Source organism: Chiloscyllium punctatum, chromosome 16 (assembly GCF_047496795.1).
Source record: "Chiloscyllium punctatum isolate Juve2018m chromosome 16, sChiPun1.3, whole genome shotgun sequence".
In the NCBI taxonomy this organism is placed as follows: Eukaryota; Metazoa; Chordata; class Chondrichthyes; order Orectolobiformes; family Hemiscylliidae; genus Chiloscyllium; species Chiloscyllium punctatum.
In genome coordinates, this window is record NC_092754.1 from 11,346,397 (window position 1) to 11,370,664 (window position 24,268).

At 42.4% G+C, this 24,268-nt stretch overlaps 1 protein-coding gene across 1 annotated transcript; it reads left to right on the forward strand.

Moving 5' to 3' along the window:
- The first annotated feature begins 250 nt into the window (after window positions 1–250).
- LOC140486960 (tumor necrosis factor receptor superfamily member 9-like) lies at window positions 251–22,139 on the forward strand. Its single transcript, XM_072586218.1, has 8 exons — window positions 251–386; window positions 6,728–6,853; window positions 8,841–8,948; window positions 12,655–12,727; window positions 14,853–14,950; window positions 16,707–16,757; window positions 16,860–16,976; window positions 18,127–22,139. Exons 1-8 carry the CDS (start codon window positions 251–253, stop codon window positions 18,258–18,260), a joined length of 843 nt encoding a protein of 280 aa, XP_072442319.1. The 3' UTR covers window positions 18,261–22,139.
- Window positions 22,140–24,268: the final 2,129 nt, after the last annotated feature.

Genomic DNA, 24,268 nt, shown 5'->3' on the forward strand with positions numbered 1-24,268 from the left:
CAAAATCCTCTGACTCAGAGGCGAGGGTCCTGCTGACGTTACCTCCCACACGAAAAAGAATCATCCTCAACACGCTAGGGTCTGGGTTAGACCAAGCGTGACTGGGCGTCCTCACTGTCTCGCCCCGATACTGTAGAAGAAGGAGGAAGGTCATGAGTTGAGTCACGCCTGCATCGTTGCTATTAAAGTGAGAGGAGAACTGCTCTTTCCAACAGTTTATTGCAGGTTCCTCATTGCAAGCTGCTGCCAAATGAAGCTGCTCCCAGCTCTTATGCTACTCTGTGCGTCTGCGGCAGGATCTGCAGCCGTGTCCCCTGGGTGCCCCGCAGAGTTTGTCAAAGTGATCGGAGCGGGGAAGTCGACCTGTTGCTCCAAGTGCCCACCAGGTGAGAGAAGGAAACTTTACGCTGCATTCAGAGCAGTGAAAGCGGTAAATACTAAGTGTCATCCGCTTGCAGAAGAATTCTGAGAGAGAAAAGGGTGAGCTGGAGGCAGTCATAGAAATAAGAAAAAACTGCGGATGCTGGAGATCTGAAACGCACAGAGATTGCTGGAGAAAATCAGCAGGTCTGGAAGCATTTGTGGAGAGAAAGCAGAGTTGACGTTTCGAGTCCAGTGACCCTTCTTCATTGGAAGAATTTTGTTTTCTCTGCACAGATGTTGCGGTGAGTTTCTCCATCAATTTCTGTTTTCAATTCACTCTGCAAGAGTGACTTGGATTAATATCACAGGTCCCCTGTTGCAATGCATCAAACCATCGGTCAAGGGAGTGGACGAAGGACTCTCTGAAACAGGGGTAGTCTTCCAAACTTATTTGTCTCCAGTTGTTAAAGTTTAATTTAATGAATATGTTTAGTTTTGCAGTTTATTTAAAATATTGTCGCACAGTGCCACTAAAACAGTAATTTCCTACTCTGAGCACTAAGCTTGTTGTGTATTAAAAATATATTAAAATAGGAAGTACTTTAAATTAAATAATTAAACTATTTGATAATATTAAAGTGGTTTTCAGAAACTGCATTGTCTTCAATATTTGACATGTACCGTAGTAACTCAAAGCAAAGTTGTTCTAAAAATAATTGACTGAAAATGACTGAAGGATCACTGGACCTGATAAGTTAGCTCTGATTTCTCTCTGCAGATGCTGCCAGACCTGCTGAGCTTTTCCTGTTTTTGTTTGTGCCTGAAAATTTTATTTATTTTGGCTGTTTGCTTTTATTTATGTTTAACTGTGTGGAGAAAGATCACAGATCACATTATCTCTCGAAGTCAGAGGGCTTGGGGTAAGAATGTGGTCGAGACAATCCTTTGGCTGGGGATGGAAGTTGATAGGACTTCAATGACAAAAACTTAACTCGTGATCCATCCCAAGATGCTTTACAGGAGCATTGCAAAGCAACATGAAAATTACGCCAAACCAATGGTTTGGCATATCCCCTACTTTACCAATTGTTGTCAAGCCAGGAGATAGGGTGCATTGAAGAGAACAGGAGGGCATGCTTGGAGCAGTACTGGACATAACTAAAAATGAGGTGACCGTCTGCTGAAACTTCAATGCAGGACTTCTTGCTGTCTTACACAACTATTGGGAGTTGGGAGGCTCTACAAATATCCCCATACTCAGTGAAGCTGCAATCCAACACATCAGTGCAAACAGCAAAGCTGAAACATTTAGCTTCAGTTATAAGTGCAAAGTGAATGATGTACATCGGCCTCCTCCTGAGGTCCCCAGCATCAGTCAATTCACTTCACTCCATGTCAGATCAAGACACTTTTTACTGCAAAAGCTATGGCCCCCTAACAATATTCCAACAATAGCTTGTGCTCCAGAATTAGCCACACGCCCAGCAAAGCTCTTCCAGTATAGATACAATACTGCATCTGCTTGACAATATGGAAAATTGCCCAAGTCTGCCCTATAAGAAAAGCAGGAAAAGTGAAACCAAACCAATTACTGCCCCACAGTCTCTCTTGATCATCACAATATGTCATTAAGAGTGTGATCAAGCAACACTTGAGAAGGAATAGCCTGCTCAATGACTTTATTGCAGTCTTGTTCCAAAAACAGACAAAAGACCTGAATTCCAGAACTGAGGTGAAAGTCAGTGCCTTAGACATCAACGATCCCTAGCAAAACTGGAGTCAGTGGGAATCAGGGAAAACCTCTTCACTGTTTTGAGTCATGCCTAGAACAAAGGAAAATGGTTGTTAATGTTGGAGGTTAATCATCTCAGTCCAAGGACAACTCTTTCGGAGTACCTCAGGGTTGAGTGCTTGGTTGAACCATCTTCAGCTGCTTCACAAATGACCTTCCCTCCATTCTGAAATGAGAACTGGGGCTGTTTGTTGATGATTGGACATGTTCAGCACCATTTGTGACTTTTGAGGTACTGAAAACGTCTGTGTCCATATGCAACAAGACCGGGCATGGGCTGACAAATGGCAAGTTACGTTTATGCCACTGCCAGGCAGTGACCATCTCCAGCAAGTGAGATTCTAACCATTGCTCCTTATTATTCAATGGCATTGAACCACATTTCTTACCCCTCCTCTCTCAACATCCTGGGCATTCTCATTGACCAGAGACTGTACCGGACTATCCACATACAGTGTGTCTAAAGAGCAAGAGCAGGTCAGAGGCTAGGAATCTTGTAGCATATAACTCACTTCCTATCTTCTCAATGCCTATCCATCATCCACACTGCGCACGTCAGGAGTGTGATGGAATACTGACCATTTATTTGGATGAGAGCAGCTCCACCAACACTCAAATAGCTTGACACCATCCAGGACAAAGTAATGCCCATGACTGGCACCGCATCTACCCTCTTCAACTATTGTTCCCTTTACCACCAATACGCATTGGCAGTGGGGTGTACCATCTATAAGATATACTGTAGCAACTCAGTAAACCTCATTTGCCTGTACCATCTCAAAGGGCAAAGGCAACAAATCTATTGGAATGCCACAACAATAGGTTCCCCTCAAAGCAACACAGCAATCACCACTATTCTGCCATTATCACTGGGCCAAAATTCTGGAACTCCCTGCCTAACTCCCCAGCTTATTACCACCTCCTCCAGGACAATTACAGATGGACTATAATTAGTATGCCCACAACCTGTGAATTCATTTTTAAAACATCAATATTTGGGCAGATTAGATTAGATTACTTACAGTGTGGAAACAGGCCCTTCGGCCCAACAAGTCCACACCGCCCCGCCGAAGCGTAACCCACCCATACCCCTACATCTACATTTACCCCTTACCTAACACTATGGGCAATTTAGCATGCCCAATTCACCATGCCCAATTCACCTGGCCTGCACATCTTTGGACAGTGGGAGGAAACCGGAGCACCCGGAGGAAACCCACGCAGACACGGGGAGAACGTGCAAACTCCACACAGTCAGTCGCCTGAGGTGGGAATTGAACCCGGGTCTCAGGCGCTGTGAGGCAGCAATGCTAACCACTGTGCCAACCTGGTTGGAACTGTAGGCTTTCAGAACCATCTTAAAGGAAGCAAAAAGAATAGCATTACAATGGAGTATAGAGTGATAATTCTAGAATTAATGGTTTAGGCAGTTGAAGGCATGGTCACCAAGTGGCAAAGTTCCAATCCAAAATCTTCAAGGTATCAGAATTAGAGTAGTGCAGAGATTTCAGAGGATTGTGGAGCTGGGGGAGGCAAAGAGATATGGAAGGGCAAGGCCATGGGTGGATTTGAAAACTAAGCTGCAAATTTAAAAGAACCCATATTGGTGAGCAAGCATAGGGGTGCCATCATGGGCAGCTGAATCTTGCACAACCTCTGGTTTATGGAGTCTGTTTGAATAGTCAAGTATGGAGCTAACAGGCATGGATGAGATTTCAGCAGAAAACGAGCTGACAAAGAGATGGTAATGGACACCATCATGAAGCTAGGAATGGTGACGTCAGAGATATGTGGCCCAATGCTCATTTCAGACCTAATTATGACTCAATGTTTACATGCGTCTGGTTCAGCTTCAGTCAGCTGCCAGGCTAAGGGATGGAGTTGGTAACTACAGAACAAATCTTCAGCCCCTGTGGCCTGCTAATTGCTTTGGTCTTGCTGAAATTTAATTGAGGATAATTTCTGTTTGCTCACTACCAGAAATTCATTAAGAATCCATTGACAATCTAGTTGACAGTGAAAAGGTCAAGAGAGGTAGTGATAAAGTAAAGCTGGATTTTGTGACCATACCTGTTTTTGCATGATGTTATTGAGAAACTGCATGTAGATGGGAAATAGGCAGGGGCTAAGAACAGTTCCTTAGATTGAGGTCCTGCGTACCCACTCAAGGTGGGAGGCAGAATATTCCATGGCACTATATTCCTGGTCAAGGAAGACTTGGTTAATAATGTGAAAAATGTTCCAGGTCAGCTGTTTGTCCATCTCCTGGGATGTTTTTGGCACAGAAAGGTGGAATTTATTGTAATACTGCCTCATTCATTCCCGCACCTGAACATTGAACGTACTTATTCTCAGCTATCATTCTCCCTGCGTGACTGCTATTGCTCTGCACAATTAGTTGAAATATCTGCTACCACTTCTGGCTGGATTTAGATCAATGCTATGGGGTTCCTGGAAAGTAGACATAATTCTTCGCTTTTTGCCTCCAGTAAAAGTATAACATGGAATTCTGTTACCTGCTCCTTCCAAAGGGAAGTGTGAGGATCTTAATGGACCTGGTTGTTATGATGAGGATTAGATGTTCTACTGTTTTGCCCATCCAGAACTTTCTCTTTCTCACCAAATCAAAACTCTTCTCAGGCTCAATCCTGCTTTCGTCCTGAATCATCATTTCTGTCTCGTGCATGCTCTCTCAATCTCGCTGTTTGCCTCTCTCTCACTCTCTTTCCACTTACTACCCTCATGCCTTTCTGAGCTTGTCTTATCCTTAAGCCCTACCTTCTCATCGCTTCTCCTGATGCCCCTAAACACTGATGACGAAGCTTCTCTTCTTGATGCGGGACTGGATAACCTCACAGCTCTATTCAGCTGATTCCCTTTTAAAACCACCACCCATGCTGTACTTCTCAAAATAACCTCTATTGTTACAAACTACCGCCCTATCCCTGATATCTTTCCCTCCTCAAAGTCCTTGAAGTCTTGTCTACCTCCCATTCTCTGCTCATTTCCTGCTTTCAAATATTCCAGTTTAATAATTAGCTTGTGGTCTCCTAATTGCTTGCCCCCCCCCCCCCTTTATAGAATCCTATTGAATCATTGTAGTTTAGTTTCTGCTGTGTAGTTAGTGACACCAATACTGTGTCACACTATCACGTATCACCAACTCTCATTAGTAATCCTCCACAGTGAGGCTGCTTTCACATGTTTCCATTTTAACCTGTATCCTGAAGTGGTCAGTGCAGTTGCTCAGTGGCTTCCCCTCTGGAGTTTCCGAAGAATTCAGCCTTGATATCCTACTCAACAACGTCTCAGTGGGCCAGGGTGTACATGCTTGTTGAGGAGACACAGTTAAAACTCATCATTATCATTTGCACCTTTTATATATTTCCAACAACTCCTTCACAGTTTCCACCCTCCAAAAACTTCCAATGGTCTCAAACTACTGCCCTCACATTCTATCCTGTTGTAAGCTTCACTCACCCATCATTACTAACTGAGACTTGGTACCTGTGGATTAGATTTAAGCTCTTGTCCGAATAGTATTCTGATTCCTCCATAACCTTGATAAATCGCACCTCAGCAATTTTCTGATCCTTCTATCTGGTCCCCTATCTTCCAATCCTCTGACTCTGGACTTTTGTGCTTTGCGTCCATTTCCCTTCCCTCTGCAAAACATTTTGAAATGTTTTCTATGTTAAGGAATAATGTGGCCTTAGAAGGTACTGTTTTTAAAAAAATGTCATTGCCTTAACATGTACATAATCTGGTGTGATCCAATTTGACTCTGCAAATTGCACAAATTTGCAATAACTGCTGCAGCTGACATTCTGAAGAACAGCAGATCCCTGTTATGCTGAAAGGTTAATTGATAGTTGGTGCAAGAAGGTAATGTTTAAAAGAGCCGTAATGTCAGTGGTTCCTGCCATAATCTAGCTGTAAAGTGGCCCATGTCTGAATTCTACTTGCTTATTTACAGATTAGCGGCAACTATGGGACAACAGCTGCTGCATGTTGTATGCGCATTGGGAATCCATGGATTCTCACCATGACACCAGATTGACTGGAGTCTGTACAGAATACTAAATGGCCAGCCACAGACCTTGTGTTCTCAGCTGCTGTGTTTTTTATAAGTTTCCAGCACAGCTGAGTTCACATACTCTGTCTGCATTGATTTCTTGAAGGTCAAACTGGTTTCTTGACAAAGAAATTATTTACCTCTCACAGGCTTGGAAGAGGTATAGCTGGAGGGCTGAAGTTTTTAGTCATGTCAGTCAACCCTGTCCATGTTAGTTTGTTCTCTTTCTCCCTGTAGGTTTTCATTCTAGTTTGTTACTGCTCAATGCAACAACAAGCAAAAAAGGCACAGCTGGGGAGTTTCTTGCCCATGAGTGCTTGGACATCTAGTGTTCAAAAGAAAGCTATAAGAATATTATTAATCATCTCAACAATGCTCCCTTGAAGAGGTGATTGTTACTCAATGCAGCTTATATCCTATTATAGCCTTGCAGCAACTGTCAATCATTCTTGTTGATACCTGTTGCACTGTGATTGATTATTCCATTTATTTTCTAGGCACATTTATGCAAGAAGACTGTACAGACACCTCAGACTCCATCTGTGTGCCATGTGCAAGTGGGTCATATGCAAAGGATTGGAACAATATGTATTCTTGTATCGGATGTACTAAATGCAATGATGGTAATGATGCAAGCAAGATGCAAGTTCAATACTTCTAAAGTATAAATGTGAATGTCACCCTCCATGTATAATGCCTTCATCAGATATGAATGAATAAGGATGCGGCACTTGATAAACTGGCAGTGCCAGTGCGAAACCAAGATTCTTCTAACCATAGTCACCAACTGGAGCAGCAGCTTCAAGGAGAATGGGAAAGTAACATTGCAAAGTGATGTCCCTTAACTCTGATTGAAATTCCTGGATCCTCACCGGTTTCAGGAGAAGGAGCACTTGGAATTAAAACCTACTTCCTCCCTCACCCGGAGGAAATTAGCTAAACTGTGAATGGTGCAAAAACAGTATGGGAGGAGCTGACTGTAGACCCATTATTGCGTGTTTCCTGAACTGTTTTACATTTATACAGGTCTGGAACACAGGCCTCCTGGCTCAGAGGTAGGGACATTACCACTGAGTCATGAGAACCCCCTGAACATTTTTAGTGTTTCTGAGACCTGAGATCTGTTACAGGACATTGATTGAATAAATGAATTTATTTAATTAATTGACCACCTAACCAATTTGTCTGATTAACTGGTTTCCTGCCACTTAAATCAATCTCTGTCCCTTCTATTTCCACTAGCACCCAACTTAAAGTGTTTTTAATTATTCCCACTGTCTACTAAATGAATTTAAAAAGGTGCCATAGCAATTGTTACCTTGGTATTATGCATGCAGTTTCCCTGGAATATACATAATAACGTGCACGAGACATCACTTTGTATCAGCTGAGCTGGAAGGTAGAGTCTTACCAGAGTTTCAAGTGGAGTCTTATGAAATACAAGTTTTAAAGGCAATCCTGTTGCTAAGAGAGACTTTTTGTCTTGTGTTGTGATTCAGCCAAGTCTGCATCAGTTTGATGGTGTGTGAGGGAGAGTGTGACCCTGGGAGATCTTTGGATTTTCTCAGGTGCAGGTGTGACCTTGTACCTGGGCATTATGAGCCACTATCTGAGAGGGTAAGCAGGAAATAGTCGAAGGCACCTCTTTGTGGCCTGGATCCATATCCTCACTGGTCAGACAGGCTGTGCACTTTGACTATTATCAAAATTATAAATGTTACAGCACAAAGGAGGCCATTCTGTTTGCATATCAATGGTAGTTTTCGTTCTTTTTTTTGTATTTTTTTCTCATTTTTTTCCCATCTCCCACACTACTGGCAAACAACAATAGTGCTTATTTCCCTCCATCGCCCATGTTGTGTAGGTGTAGGACACAGTGAAAAAACATTGAGTGCAGTAAACTTTATTCATATTTCACCACCAGGAAGAAAAATCACCCGAGTGGCCAGTCACAAGAAGTGCCCTTAATGCTAGCTCTTTCAAGGATCTTCCCAATTTAGCCCCACACTCCAGATTTCTCGATTTGTGAAAATATACTCTTCAGCTTCATGTGTTCTTTATTTGTTCACGTGATTGGATGTCACTGGCAAGGACTTGTGGACTGAGTGGAGTACTCAGCCATTTCAGAGGTCAGTTGAGAGCCTGCCACATTGCTGTGGGCCTGGAGTCACATGTAGGCCCAGACAGGGTAAGGAAAGCAGATTTCCTTCCCTATCTAGCATTATTGAACCACGTAGGTTTTTTTTCTGACAACCAGTGAAAGCTTCATGACACCATTCCTGGGACTAGCTTTCAATTCCAGATTTTTTCAATAGATTTAAATTCCATCAGCTACAGTGGTAGGATTTGAATTTGAATTTGAATCCATGTCCCTGACAGCATTTACTCAATTACTCAAGTGGTGACACTATCACTACATCACCATATCTGGTTGAATTTGTAAGGTTTGTTAAAAGATTCCACTTACAGACAATGTTTTACAGATGTTGATTCCCTTTCACATGCAGAAAAGTCTTGGTTATAGTTCAATCATAAAAAAATATTACTATTATTATTATTATTATTACATTATGAGCATATAACATTAACACACCCTTTGCATTCCTATAGAAGGAGTGAAGTATAAGAGAAAGTGTGCAACGACCTTAGATGCCCAGTGTGAATGCATTGAGGGTTACAGATGCACTGATAAAAATTGCAGGATATGTGATCTGAAAGGTAGGTTTTATTATGAATTCTCTAACCTATAGAAATTGTGCACTGCAGCTAAATCAAATGATTGCAAACATGTTCATGACAATTTACTCTTCATTGAAGATAATTGTATTTTTCACTTGTTGCGCTGCCCAAGCCATAATGATGCTGGCGTAGCTTTAATCACTGGTTGGTCATCTTCTTTACTTCTCGGGCACCTTCTTCTCTGTTGAGCAATAAACCTTTTCCTCTTCCTTTTAAATTGTTCATCACCACTGCTTCCCACCAACGTCTTCTCTAACTCCAAGACACATGGCTGAAAGCTTCCATGAGAGATCCTAATTTCTCTCCTCTCAGTCTTTCCACTGCACTGACCAACCAGTGATTAAAGCTACGCCAGCATCATTATGGCTTGGAAGACATCCACATCCCATGATCCTGGCAGGTTGTAACTCATGGCGTGCAGCATGAGTCGCTGCTTGGACTCCACCTATTCACAATACATGATTGAGAATGATTTAAATGAGGGAACTAACTGTCGTATCTCCAAGTTTACAGGTGACACAGCTGGGTGGGAGGGTGAACTATGAGGAGGATGTTGAGATGTTTCAGTGTGACATGTTGAGTAAATGGGCAAATGCATCACAGATTAAATATAATGTGGATAAATGTGAGTTTATCAACTTTGGTAGCAAAAAAAGAAAGGCAGAGTGTTACCTAAATGCCAATAGATTGGGAAAATGGGACGTGCAACAGACCTGGGCATCCTTATACACCAGTTGCTGTAGGCAAACATGCAGCAGACAGTGAAGAAAGCAAATGGTAAGTTAGCCTTCATAGCAAGTGGATTTAGGTACAGGAACAGGGATGCCTTGCTGCAATTGTACAAGGTCTTCGTCAGACCACGCTTGGTGTATTGTGTGCAGTACTGGCATCCTTACCTGAGGAAGGATGCTCTGGCTATGGAGGGACTGCGACGACGGCTTACCAGACTGATTCCTGGGTTGGCAGGATTGACAAATGGAGAGAGAGACTGGATCATTTAGAACCATATCCACTGGAGGTTAGAAGAATGAGAGGGATCTCAGAGAAACTTATGCCATTCCAATCAGACATGACAGGGTAAATGCAAAAACAATGTTCATGGTGACTGGGGAATCCAGAACCAGGGCTCACAGTCTAAGGATATGGTGTAGGCCATTTAGGACTGAGATGAGGAAAAATTTCTTCACCTGGACAGTGGTGAACCTGTGGAATTCTCTACCACCGAAAACTGTTAACGTCAAAATATTGAATTTTTTTCAGGAGTTACATATAGTTCTTAGGGCTAGAGAGATCAAAGAGTATGGGGAGAAAGCAGGAATGGGTTTTTGAGTTGATGATCAGCTATGATCATACTGAATGTCCTATTGTTGCTCCTATTTTTCATATTTCAGTTCTTTACTCTTGATGATTTTACATTCTATCTCAGTTCCTGTTGACCTCTCCTCTGCATTTACTGCCCTCCTCCAATCTGCCCATCTGTCTGAATTCCCACCTGCAAAACCCTTTTTTCATGTCGACTCCCTTGAGTACAAACTCTCCATTCCCATGGTCTCGATCACTGATAACCCAGAAGAAAAGATCAGTAAACTTGCAAATGATAAATACTGTTCCAACTTAACTTGTGCACCTCAAAAATGGAGCTGCAGTATGTTCATTTCCAATTATCCTTCATTTGTTACTGTATTTCTCTCTGCAATACCAATCTTTGACTTTTTTTTTGTATCCCTGACTACCAATGGAACCACTTTTAAGCGCACTCCCTTCTGCATTGGTGTTTGAACAAAAATGCCTTGCCTAAAATAATTTACAATGAACTGTCAAATTGGAGTGATTTTTAATTCCAACCACTTAGCCTTCTATATAAGGCAATTATTCTACATTCATCAGTCTATGTACCTCTCTGTCACATTCAGCATGGACCTTGTTTGCAGCAAAACCTGTACCCTTATCAAATTATACTCCTCCCATCTCCCCTTTCCTGTTATGCTATGTTAACCATTAGTCCCATTGTTTTAGATTTTAAACCTTTAATTTTTCACAAGTTATTTAAGGCCTCTTCATTCCCTATCTTTGCAAATAGCATCGCAATGACCCCACCCCACAAATCCTGACCCTAACCTCCTCTAATCCTCCTCGCCCAACCCTTCTTTCATTTAATCTTTGCTTTCTCTGTCACGGATAGTTCTCTACCTCTTTCCTTCTGTGCATCTGTCTGCTGCACTTCCCTTTCTTTCCACACACTCTCATCTGTTTCATCAATGTAGAGTCAAACTAATTAGACATCTCTTCCAAAGGGCAGAACCAGCACAATGTGCCAAATGACCTTCTGTAGTTTAAGATCTATTCTTATTTATAAAGGCGCACTTTTATTTCTCCCAGACTTCACTTTTATCTCTTTTCTAATAATAGTAGGTGATATCCCATCAATACACCAATTGGCATTGATGCAGCACCTTTCAATGCAATGAAATAGAATAAGATAACTGATTCCAAGCCAAAGAAAGGGACTTTAGGACTTGGGGTCAAAAGCCGGGTCAAGCAGATTGGTTTGAAGAATTTCTTTTCAGCCTTGTAAGAGGAGAAGGAGGTAGCAAGATGAAAAGGTTGAGAGAGAGAGGTCCAGTGCTTTGGATCTGGGCAACAGAATACATGGCAACCAATGATGATGTAGAGGAAGTATGAGATACTAAAGAGGCTGGACTTTGAAGAGTCCAAAGATCTTAGAGGAATGTTGAGCTGGAGGAGAGGATGACAGATGGGGAGGTTGGAGAGGAGAGTGAGATGAGGCCATGGATGGCTTGAGAATGACAGTTTTAAATCTGAGCTTTTGGCAGATTGGAAGGTAATGTAGACCAGTGAGTAGTGGGTGATAATGACCAGAACTTGGGTTTTGTGTAGTTAAAGATCTTAATGGAATACTCCTCCAATATTTGAGGTTGTGAAGAGGGCCATTGATTGGGTCCCTGGCTGACCAAGGTGGAGGACCCTTTAACCAGGGTTATTATCACAGTTAAGCCTTGACATATTATGAATGACACATGGTGAAGACAGGAGGTTAAGAGGGGATTTGAGGAATTATGGTTTCACCCAAAGGACTGTAGGAATCTGGAATGCACTGCCTGGGAGGATGGTAGAGACAGGAAACCTCACAACCTTTAAGAAATATGTGGGTGCGCACTTGAAATGTCATTATATTTAAGTCTAGGGCTGATAAATGGTCAGCACAGATAGGTCGGCACAGACCTGATGGGCCAAAGGTGGACTTCTGTGCTGTATGGTTCAATGACAGCATCTCCTAGGTTTACTAAGCAGCAGAATGGCTGACTATCCTCCTTGCTATCTGGAATGTTAGTGTTTCAGGGCCAGAGGGAGGAAAATTGCTCCTCTCCCTAGCTGCCCAGACAGGACAGTATTTAGATATTAGGAAAGTACCTGACTGAGTTGACTTCTCTGGCCAAACAGTCTACCAACACTCACGCTGCACTCCCACACACACAGGAAACATCAAAGAAAGAAATTCAGAAATAGAGAACTATGTGTGAATAATCATGGAGTTTCAAGCCATGTATGATTCATGCCTCTGATATGAATCTAAATGACATTGACTGTAATTTTCTTCTCCTGTAATAATTTGCCTGGATTGTTGCTAATGTGATGGGTGACATCTCTATTGTTTCCATTCAAGTACCAAAAAGCAATCCTTGCTCTCCAGGGACATTTTCTGACACTGGAATCGAACCTTGCAGGCAATGGACAAAGTAAGTGTTAGCGTTTTGTTTAATCTTTATATCTGTTAGTTTTGCTATTGTTGTCAAAAAATTAGCTGATGATACATTTAGACCTGGTCATTGGATTATTTCCTGTGTTTTTCTTTAACATAATTAACTGAAACTGAACATCAGCCCAGTGGTTTCCTGTTTTTGTGATAATGATCTCTTTGTTAAATGACTAACATTAATTCTTCCGGTAACTCAAAATTACGTTTTTCATTCCTGGCTTATCTAAGGGATTAATAGCACGAGAAGCACTGAACATACCTCACAGTGTCCCTTGGCTCCATCCCTCAGACACCATCCTAGATAACAGCAGTATGTATTTCGATTTAGGAAGCTCTCCATTTATTTATTTCCTCCACTGCCTCAATCCTGCTGAGGCAAGGTATTTTTAGAACCTTCATGACCTATCTTGATGTGTAAGCTTGATAGTGAAAGTGGTCAAGAACTTGCTTTTCCCTCCTAGAAATGTACTTCTACAAGTTTTGTGAATAAACTATGTCATACAATGACTAATTTGAGCAGTTACATCAAGTGCAGTGCTAGCCAGTTTCTTTGAAAACAAACCTTAAGGTGCATCATGAGGTGCCATTACAGTTATTGTTTGCAATTATGCACTTTACATTTCCTGCCAAACATACTGCCCAAAGGGAAATTTGCACAATTTCCAATATACAATACCAATAGTGGGGAGATGATGGTAAAGTCCATGACTGGTAACTCAGGCTCATCTTTTGGGGTCATGGGCACCAGTCCCATTATGGCAGTCATTGGAATTAATACACCTGCAGCAGTGAATATTGATGATGATTATTGTTAAAAACTCATTTGGTTCACTATGACACTGTAGGGAAGGAAATCTGCCGTCCTTATCTGGTTTGGGCCTACCTGTGATTCCAAACCCACAGCGATGTGGTGAACTCATAACTGCCCACTGGAATGACCTAGAAAGCCACTCTGTTCAGGAGAGTTAGGAGTGAGCAACACATACCACCCATGCCAACCATACCCATATCCCATGAAAGAATAAGAGGCCTCTCACTAATTCAGTCTGAGAAGCATTTGTCTTTCCCTCAGCATGTAGTCTTGGAGCTTGGAATGGGCCAGTCTGCAATAATAAACATTAGACAATAGGTGCAGGAATAGGCCATTCTGCCCTTCGAGCCTGCACCACTATTCAATATGATCATGGCTGATCATCCTTAATCAGTATCCTGTTCCTGCCTTATCTCCATAACCCTTGATTTCACAATCCTTGAGAGCTCTATCCAACTCTTTCTTAAATGAATCCAGAGACTAGGCCTCCACTGCCCTCTGGGGCAGAGCATTCCACACAGCCACCACTCTCTGGGTGAAGAAGTTTTTCATCATCTCTGTCCTCATCATTGCCCGGCAAGACTCAGTCATCAATGCCTTTTTGTATTGAAAAAGTAGTAAGGAGTCGTCATCCCACAATGTTGCAACCCAGAAACAACACAGTCCCCACTGAGAACTTCTTTATCCAACCCACTCATGGGTTCCTCTTTAAAGGCTCAGTTACTACCTTAACAGTTAGCTAATTGGTAATGTTGTCATAGTTCCAGGCGACACTATCCCAGTAGAGAGAGTGATGACTGGTGGTGGTCTAACCTGTGGGTCACACACCTCAGGCAAGGTTGAGAAAGTGGGAACCTTCATAGTAACTCCAATCAGTACTGGAATTGAACCCGCACTGTTGGTACCACTGTATCGCGAACCAGTTTCCAGCCAACTGAGCTAGCTGACTGCCACTCGGTTAAATACCCCAAAGAAAGCGGTACTGCAAAACATTCTCTTTATTTCGGCACTGTATAAATTCATAGCACCAGCCCACTTAGCAGCAAAAACAAAGTAAACTCTTTGGAAAGGACTCGCTAAATGACAAGACATATGCAAGGTAATTCAAAAGGTGTTGTGCAATGCAGCTCAGATTCAGGCTGGGCTATAACACCTTGCAGAGAAGAAGGAAAGAACTAGAGGAGCTTGCATTAAGGAATTTGTAGGCTGAAGTGTTTCAAAGATGTGATCTTAAAAAGTGAATGCCTACCCAATAACGTGCTCTTCATTCATGTTTTGTTTTTTTTGTTTAAAGCTGCACAGCATTGGGTTACTTGGAAATTGTTCCTGCAAGTTTAACCAGGGATGCACAATGTGCTACAGGCACAGTAAAGAGTACTGTCAGCCAGAAAAGTAAGCTGTGTTTTAAAAATTTGTATTTACATCATTTGGTGAATTTGTGCAGGTTACGGGACCATCAGTTACTTCAATATTTAGCGCCCCAATGCAACCTAGCCCCTACACAGCAAAACTGTTCCTTCCTTTGTATCCAGGTGTGAAAGTTATGACTTGAGTTTCATAGGATTTGGCTTGGTCCCCTTTCCCTGGCAACCAAATTACCTGGGTTTACTACGAGGCATAATTTGTAAGAGGTCATTTACACCCTCTCCATGACTCCATTTTACTTTGAATTTAAAAAGAATATTTAAAACATCACCATCTTGTTTAATTTGATTTTGATTTTATTGTCACATGTATTCAAGTACAAAAGTAGAGCAGTAGAGTGAGGGGTGTATAATGTCGTGCCAGAAGGTGCCATCATAGATATATGATGTGGAGGAGCTGGTGTTGGACTGGGGTGGACAAAGTTAAACATTGCACAACACCCGGTCATAGTCCAACAGATTTATTTGGAAGCACTAGCTTTTGGAGTACTGCTCCTTCATAAGGTAGCAGTGGAGCAGGACCATAAGACACAGAATTTAAAGCAAAAGATTACAGTGTTCTGTATTGTAGATCTGTGATCCGTAATGCTTTTGGGATCTTTCCTGCTTTCTTGCATTTCTGCAAAAACTTGATGTCTGTGTCAATATGCGTGATCTTCTTCAAGATCCTCTCCACTTTGAGCCATCAATTAGTGGTGTCAAAGGTAGCCATGATGTGGCGGAGCCGGTGCTGGACTGGGGTGGATGAAGTTAAAAATCACAACACCAGGTTATAGTCCAACAGTTTATTTGAAAGCACTTGCTTCTGGAGTGCTGCTCCTTCATCAGGCAGCTGTGCAGCAGGACCATAAGACACGGAAGTTTGAGTCAGACTAGTTCTGTTCTCAGGGTGGAATTTATAAAGTCTTGCCTGCATTGACTGCCTGCAGATTGTGCACTTTTTGAGCCGAATAGAGTGTGTCTGCAAATGTGGTTCTGCAGGTGCAGGTTCACCCCATGGACTTGTGTGTGTATGAGAGAGGTTCAGGGTGTGAGTGTGTGCATGTGAGTGTGAGGTTCAATATATCATTTCAGCTGCATGACACTATAATCTTTTGCTATAAATTCTGTGTCTTATGATCCTGCTCCACAGCTACCTGTTGGAGGAGCAACGCTCCAATAGTTAGTGCTTCCAAATAAACATGTTTGACTGTATTCTGTTGTTGTGTGATTTTTAATATCATAGGTACAAGCACCTAGGTATAGAGACTTAAGAACAAGATAGAAAGAATAAAGTTAAAAGTTAAACATTGTAATAATTATGGTAAAGCATAAAACATACGAAATACAGTTAAAAGTTATACATTGAAGACTTTCTTAGTTTTAAGTAGAAAATAAAGAAATAAAGCTATAAATTCAAACATTATAGGCTCTCTTAAGTGCTTAATCATGGTGCCTAGTACTTATAACAATAACTTATGCAAATGATAAAGATACCATGCATTGTGGAAACTGCACATAACAATGTGATTTAACAGTGATGTTGAGCCATCAATGTAGTCTTAAGTCTGTTGTGGTTCTGTTCACCGAGCTGTTGCAACACAAGTTCCCAGCTCGGCAAACAGAACCACAACAACGAGCACACGAGCTACAAATCTTCTCACAAACTTTAGTCTTAAGTCTTTTAGATCAGATGGTCTTTGCTTCTTTGGGCCTCAACTAACTAATCTCATCTTGGTCAGCAGCATTGGTAACTATGGTCAGCATTGAAAAGATGAAACTCAGGCCCGATCAAGGTGAGTCGACAGCTTTGAGTGAAAATTCACACAAAATTCCTTCAGCTGGTGCTCCTTTGACAACATTTTCTGATTCACTGTCTGTACTTTCTCTTGGCAAAGTGGACGGAGTGATAATCATTGTGGCTGTTATCATTATTCTACTGCTGTGTTTTTTGCTTGGAATGCACATAGCCTTATGGAGGAAGAACATGAAGAAAAGGAATAAGCTGTTATCAGGTACATAAAATGTCATAGTCTGTTCTTCCACTTCTGGCTTTGCAACCTGTCGGGAACTCAATTTGGAGTTTGTTCAGTGACGTTTTTGTCTGATACATTAAACGAGTGCTACATGCCTAAATGTCTTAGAAAGGGTTGTGATTTGCTCAGTTTAATGAATTTCACCCATAGAAACAGAATGTTTCCATTGTCCTTAGTTGTTCTTGGATAGCTCTGTTAGAACTGATGAATTTTCATCTGATCACCACCCAATGGACTGTGCTGCCCATGTGGTTGTTCTAGGCAGCAGTGAGAGGATTAGACTGGCATGGCTAAGGATGCCATTGACGTATGTGCCTACATTTTAGCACTAAGGTAGATTTTGTGATGTGGGTTTTGGGCTTATTCTGAGGTAAGGAAGCCCAGCAGCACAGGGTTCCCGAATATCCTGCAGCTCCTCCACCCGCCCCATGCAGCCTGATTGACAGCCTGAAGGCCAATTGGATGGCAAAGCCTTGAGTACCAGCCATTGCCCAGCTGGACTGAGAGCAGATAGGTCTAGTGGGGCAGATGGAATGGATTTTCAGTGCAGAGAGCCACTCATGATGGGGTGAGTGATGGGGTTGGGGTGAGCTGATTCCTATAAGTGGAGCAGACAGGCCTCGCAAAGTATGAGGGTGGTTTTCTGGTAGGTTTGTTGGACCTTTGCACTCCTGCTGCTCCTGATCCCAAGCAGTGCTGTAAAGGTCCTAACCTCATTGATTTAGCCAAATCCATCCCCCGCACGTGTTCCTATTGCAGTTTTTTGAATTGTTCGCCTTTGACCTGACCCCAACCTGCCTACTCTTCAGTGTGTCGGATTCTGCCTTTGAGGTCTGTGCACCTTTATAAGGAGTAGCTACCTGAGCCAGGTACTGTGAAATTTTACCTATTCTCCAGCCTTCAGGAGAAGAGAGAATTGAGGTTCCTTTGTAAAAGCCAATTATTCAATAAAATGGCCTCAAAATGATAAGTACAACAAATGCATCAAAATGCGAAAGTGCCAAACATGGCTCCATAAACTTGATCCTAATGTAACCAGAGGCAGAAAATTGAAGTGTGCATGCCATTGGGATGATCATGTTACCTGTGCATTTTTCAAAACATCCCTGTTTTCTTTGCTCGGCAACAGCTTCATGGTATCGGAATGTGCAGACGGAGGACACTTGGAGCACTCACCTTCCAGAACAAGAGTGTGGAGAATTGTCCCACCAAGAAAGGAAGAAAGTTGATGAAATCTACGTTTCTGTCAATAGTGCTTGTTGATCACTGCTTTGCGTTAGGAAGATCTATCTGGACAGACTGTGAGTGTATTCAAGCATCAGTGCAACACCAAGGGTCAGAAGGCAAACAACATCATCAGCTGGACTTTTATGTAGACTTTGCTGTTATTTACTGGAACAGTAACTGCTCAATGATTGAAATGTCGCATCGGAGATCAGGTGTACCAAAATGGTTCCTCCCGCTTGATGATCAATGAATGGAAAGGACAGAGAAATGAAACAAAGTGATAGATGGCATTGGGAAGGAGGCTGATTGGAATCAGGCCATATCAGAGACAGAAAGAAAGAGGTTGTGTTGAGAGAGAAATGGGAAGCAAGGGGTTGAAAGAAATAGTAAGAAAAGATAGGTAAAAAGAGCAAGCAGGAGAAGAAAAGGAAGAACTCAATTAGGCTTAAGAGTTGTCATGTTAGTCCATGAGCAGTTAAAGAGCAAATGGCACATTAGGAGATGTGGACAAGGCATTAACCATCTTGACTTATAGAAGCAGTAATTCAAATTTATCATAAACAGCAATAGTGGAATACCAGAACACCAGCCATGGTACTGCTTTATGCTAGATGAAGGAAGAGCAAGCTCCATTTGTTTACCCTTCTACCATTGTTGTAAACACAAGGTACGATGATAAATGAGTTCTGGACTGAGTAAAGTATCTAATCTTTATCAATTAGTTGACTACATGAAGTTGAGAAAACCCCAGTGGTGGAGAGTTTTGGGAAACATAGGAGTAAAGTCATTTGTTCGTCCCAAGTCTGTCCCACTCAACCACGAGCCATGTCTTAAATTACTCTGCATTGTTTCCCAAAATATTATTTCCAGAGCAAAATCTAATTAATCTGTATATGAATGAGCGGCTATCTTCTAAGTATTGAGATAGCATTGTGGCACGAAAATAGTTGACAGTTGGCACCCACCAGAAATATAGATAGTAGATGTACCATGGTAGGAAACTTTACATCGATTTAAAAAGGTTTGCTTGTTAGGTTTGCTTGCTTAACAGGGCACAACTGGTTACCTGCTGAACTGAGAATCCACATCTCATTGCCTGCCCCACTTTACAGGCCTCCAAGCTGAGGTGGCATCAGGTCAGGACTATAACTTATAATATATCATTAATAGTTTCCTGCAAGGCATTAATGATCTGCCCCACTTGGCCGTGCTGAGAATCATTCATTATAGTGGTGTAAATCCGAAAATGTTGCAATTGGCGGGAATTTTGTCAGGGATCCTTGCAGCGGTAAGGATCTTTTTATCAGAGTTGGCAAAGCTCAGGATGGAGAATTCCAAATGCTCTGGCAATTTGAAATCATGGCTCTTACTTTTAACTCCTCTGTGTTGCTGGATTCATTTACGGGTTACTAACAATGAACATTCATGATGTTAATGTGTCATTCCAAAAATGTGATGTTGCACATTATTCAGGTTCCAAACCTATTATTGCAATTGACCAGAGCCCAATTGACATCATCAGGGGTTTGGATGGCAGATGAAACGTTGGGCTAATCCTCATACCACTTAAAAAAGAACAAAAGCAAACTAGGTTTCTGTTACTGATTTCCATGGCTTTCCTAATGGTAAAAGTTGATTTTGTCGACCATACTCAAACAGCTGCTGATATCTATTGTTGGTTTATGCATGAAGAACAGCCATTTTTACAATTTCCACCATGGACTTGAAATCATCAATCACCAATCATTTTCAGTTCATTCACAGGATATTGGCACAGGGCCCATATGTATTGGCCATTGCTTTTGATCAATGTTGGTAGTGAGCTGCTTTCTTCTAACAGTGGTAAGTGATGTCTTATACAAATTAGGAGCAGGGGTGGCCATTCAGCCCCTTGATGCTGCTCCACCATTCAATAAAATCATAGCTGATCCAAGACTCCTCATTCCAATTTACTGCCCTTTCCCAAAAATCCTTGATTCGCCCTCTGATCAAGAATCTATCAGTCTTAATATACACAAAGTCTCTACCCCACAGCTCCCGTGACAAGGAGTTCTCAAGACTTACAACCCTCTGAGAGAAGAAATTCCTCTTCATCTCAGTCTTAAATTGGCACCCCTTTATTCTAAGACTATGCCCTCTGGCCGTAGACTCTCCCATGAGGTAGTCTTATGTAGATCCTCCTCCAATGTCATTAGTCATGAAGATCAAGGGTTTTGACCCAGTGACACTGAGGTAATGGACAATGGAGATAATGCTCCTCTAGCTTCTGCGCTTGTCTTGCAAGATTTTGGGTATGGAAGATATCATAAGTACAAAATAGTTTGATCTTTTAATGGGATATTACAGTGGAAAATAAAAACCATAAGAACTGTGGATGCTGTAAATCAGAAACAAAAACAGAAGTTGCACAAAAAGCTCAGCAGGTCTGACAGCATCTGTGGAGAGAAATCAAACTTAACATTTCGGGTCCAGCGACCCTTCCTCAGAACTGCAGGTAGCTCGGAAAATGTTGGTTTATGTGCAGAAGATAGGGTAGGGGAGGGGGTAAGGAGGAAGCAATAGATAAAGATAGAGCTCAAAGAGAGAGAGGAACAATTGGACAGACAAAGGAATTGATAGTAATCTGGTTGGGAGGATGAATAGCTGTTATTAGAGACTGTTAGTGGCTGTCAATACGTACTGTGCAATGGCAGATTATTAGATATTAGATTCCCTATAGTGTGGAAACAGGCCCTTTGGCCCAACAAGTCCACACCGACCCTCTGAAGAGTAACCCACCCAGACCCATTTCCCTTTGAGTAATGCACCTACTACTATGGGCAATTTAGCACAGCCAATCCCCCTGACCTGCACATCTTTGGACTGTGGGAGGAAACCAGAGCACCCAGAAGAAACCCACACAGACACAGGGAGAATGTGCAAACTCCACACAGACAGTCACCCAAAGCTGGAATCGAACCTGGGTCCCTGGTGCTATGCGGCAGCAGTGCTAACCACTGAGCCACCATGCCACCCCACTACATGATAACAAGACCTGGTGTGTGGGATAGAGGGAGTTCAGGCCCTAAAATTATTGAACTCCATATTGAATCTGGAGGGATGCAGGGTCCCCAAGTGGAAAATGAGGTGTTGATCTTCCAGCTTGCTTGCTCCATGTTTCACTGGAGCACTGCAACATGGTTGAAACAAGGATGTTGACCAGGGAACAGGATGGAAAAGTGTAGCGCTGGAAAAGCTCAGCCGGTCAGGCAGCATTCAAGGAGCAGAAGAGTCAACGTTTCGGGCATGAGCTCTTCATCAGGAATCAGGAACATGGTGGTATGTTACAGTGGCAGGCAACAGGAAGCTCAGGGTCATTTTTGCGGCAAACATAGATGTTCTGTGAAGCAGTCACCCAGTCCATGCCTTGTTTCCCCAGTGTAGGGGAGACCACATTGTGAGCAGTGAATGCAGTAGCCTAGATTATTAGAAGTGCAGGTAAAGTGCTGCTTCATCTGGAAGATATGTTTCGGTCTTTGGATACTGAGGAGGGAGGAGTTAAATGGGCAGGTGTTACACCTTCGGTTGCAGAGGAAGTTGCCGTGAGGCTGTGAAGGGATGTTGGGAATGAAGGAAGAGCAGACCCGGAGGGAACAGTCCCTGCAGAAGGCAGACAAGAGAGGGGAGGAGAATATGTTTCTGGTGGAAATGTGTCAGTGGATAATCACGTTAGGAGCCCTGTAGCCCAAAATGACCCAACACAATTTGCCTGAAATCCCATCATGCTAAAACAATGCTTATCCTGTCAGTGAAACTGCTTGGCTTCCCACTCAGAATATCCTGTGTTCCAATTGACACCATTTTTGAATGTTCTGCTGGGTGCAAAATGTAGAATAGCAGGTATTCCCCAGAATATATCAGAATCCACAATGTCAATAATGCAAAAATGAACTACTGTTTGGTATTTGTTAAATAAACTTTGAAGAAATTGCTGTGTTATTAATCAAAATGAGTGAGCAATCAATGTTGTCTGAAATGTCATGTAAAAATGAATCTCCCCTAATGTCTCAATGAGGGTTCACTTACTGGGATCATGTACATTAGTGCAGATCTCCACCTGCTGTACAATTTGGGTATTTTCCATTGATAGTTAAGACTTTCAGCATCTGCTGAATTTTATTTTTCTCTAAATTATATTCTATTCCGAGACTTCACTTCTCTTACATCTTCCTTGCTTCTCCTATTCCCAGGAAATTTCTATCTTTCTTGACTGTACTCACTGCAAACGAAGTGTAGTGTACAGATACCTCCTCCAGACCGTGACTGTCACCCCCCACCTAACCTCATACTGCCCATTAATTAAGATCTTCACATTAACTATTTTTTCTTCCGCTCCATTGTAATGTTGCTGCTGCCTTCTATAATCACTGTTTCCTTTCCTTCCAATTCCAGAAACTTCTTGTTCATTCCAGTTCTTTCCCATCATTCTCCCAATCTCAGGCCAACAAATGCTTCTCGTCCAGAGAAAGCCTAATTTGTATTAGGGCTCATTAAGTCCCTCATAGTTATGCATACTCCAAACAATCTCTGCAGAGTTACATAGTCTCTCACCAATCACTCCCAGCAGCCACCACATCACACTCTATGCTCTTCCAGCCTTTTCCCCGATATCTAATCAGCGTAGACGAGTTGGACCGAAGGGTCTGTTTCCGTGCTGTACATCTCTATGACTCTATGACACGGCCCACAAGAAACCAGCAACACATCAGAATATAAGAAACAACAGCGGGAGTAGGCCATTTGCCCCCTCATAGAATCGCTACGTTGCAGAGATAGGCTATCTAGCCCATTGAGTCTGCACCAGCCCTCCATCACATCCAGAACCAGCCCCCTACCCTATTCCCCCACATCCCATGGCTAATCCACCTAACCTACATATCCTGGATACAATGGGCAATTGAGCGTGGCCAATCCCCGTAACCTGCACATCTTTAGACTGTGGGAAGAAAGCGGAGGAAACCCACAAAGGCCCGGGGTGAACATGCAAACTCCACACACTCACTCAAGGCTGGAATCAAACCTAGATCCCTGGCACTGTGAGGCAGCAATGTTAACCACTGAGCCACCATGCCACCCTACTCTGTCATTTGTTAAGATTACAGCTGATCAGGTTAGGGCCTCAACTACCATTTTCTGTCTGACTCTTGACTTCTTTGTGGATTTTTAAAAACTATCTAACTTAATCTTGAATATCTTCAATGACGCATCCACCACTGCAGTCCATAGGATTCCACAGACCCGACGACCCTCTGACATGAAATGTTCCATAGTCTTCACTTGGAGACCCTTTTTAAACCATCTCCCATCGTTCAACACATCTCTACAAGGAGAAAGATCACCTCTGTGTGTCCATCCTGTCAGACCATCCCAGAATTTTGTACGTGCCAAGACGATCACCTCTCATTCTTCTACACGTCAGTGAATGCAGACCTAACATGCTCAACCTTTGCTCTTAAGACAATCCTGTTCCTCTGAGGAATCAGGCAAGTGAATCTTCTTTGAACTGCTGCCAATCCTTAAATAAGAAGACCAAAATTCTGCACAGTACTCCAGGAGCAGTCTCACTAAGGTCCAGTACAGTTCCCAAACAAAAACAGAAATTGCTGGAAAAACTCAACATCTGTGGAGAGAAATCGGAGTTAACATTTCAGGTCCAGTGATCCTTATTCAGAACTGTCCAGTTCTCTATTTTCTTACACAATGGCCCTGACAGGTCAACATTCCATTTCCCAATTACTTGCTGCACCTGCATGCTAGCTTTTCATGGTTCATCCACAAGGACACCCAGATCCCTCTGCACCTTTGATCTCTGTACCGCCTCCCTATTTAAATATCATTCTGCTTTTCTATGCTTCCTGCCAAAACAGAGAAGCTCACATTTTCCCACATTATCCGCCATCTGTCAAATTTTCTTCATTTACTTTACCCTATCTGGTTTCTCTTTGCAGACCATTTCTATCCTCTCTGCAATTTGTTTTCTACCTAACTTTATGTCTTCTACAAAT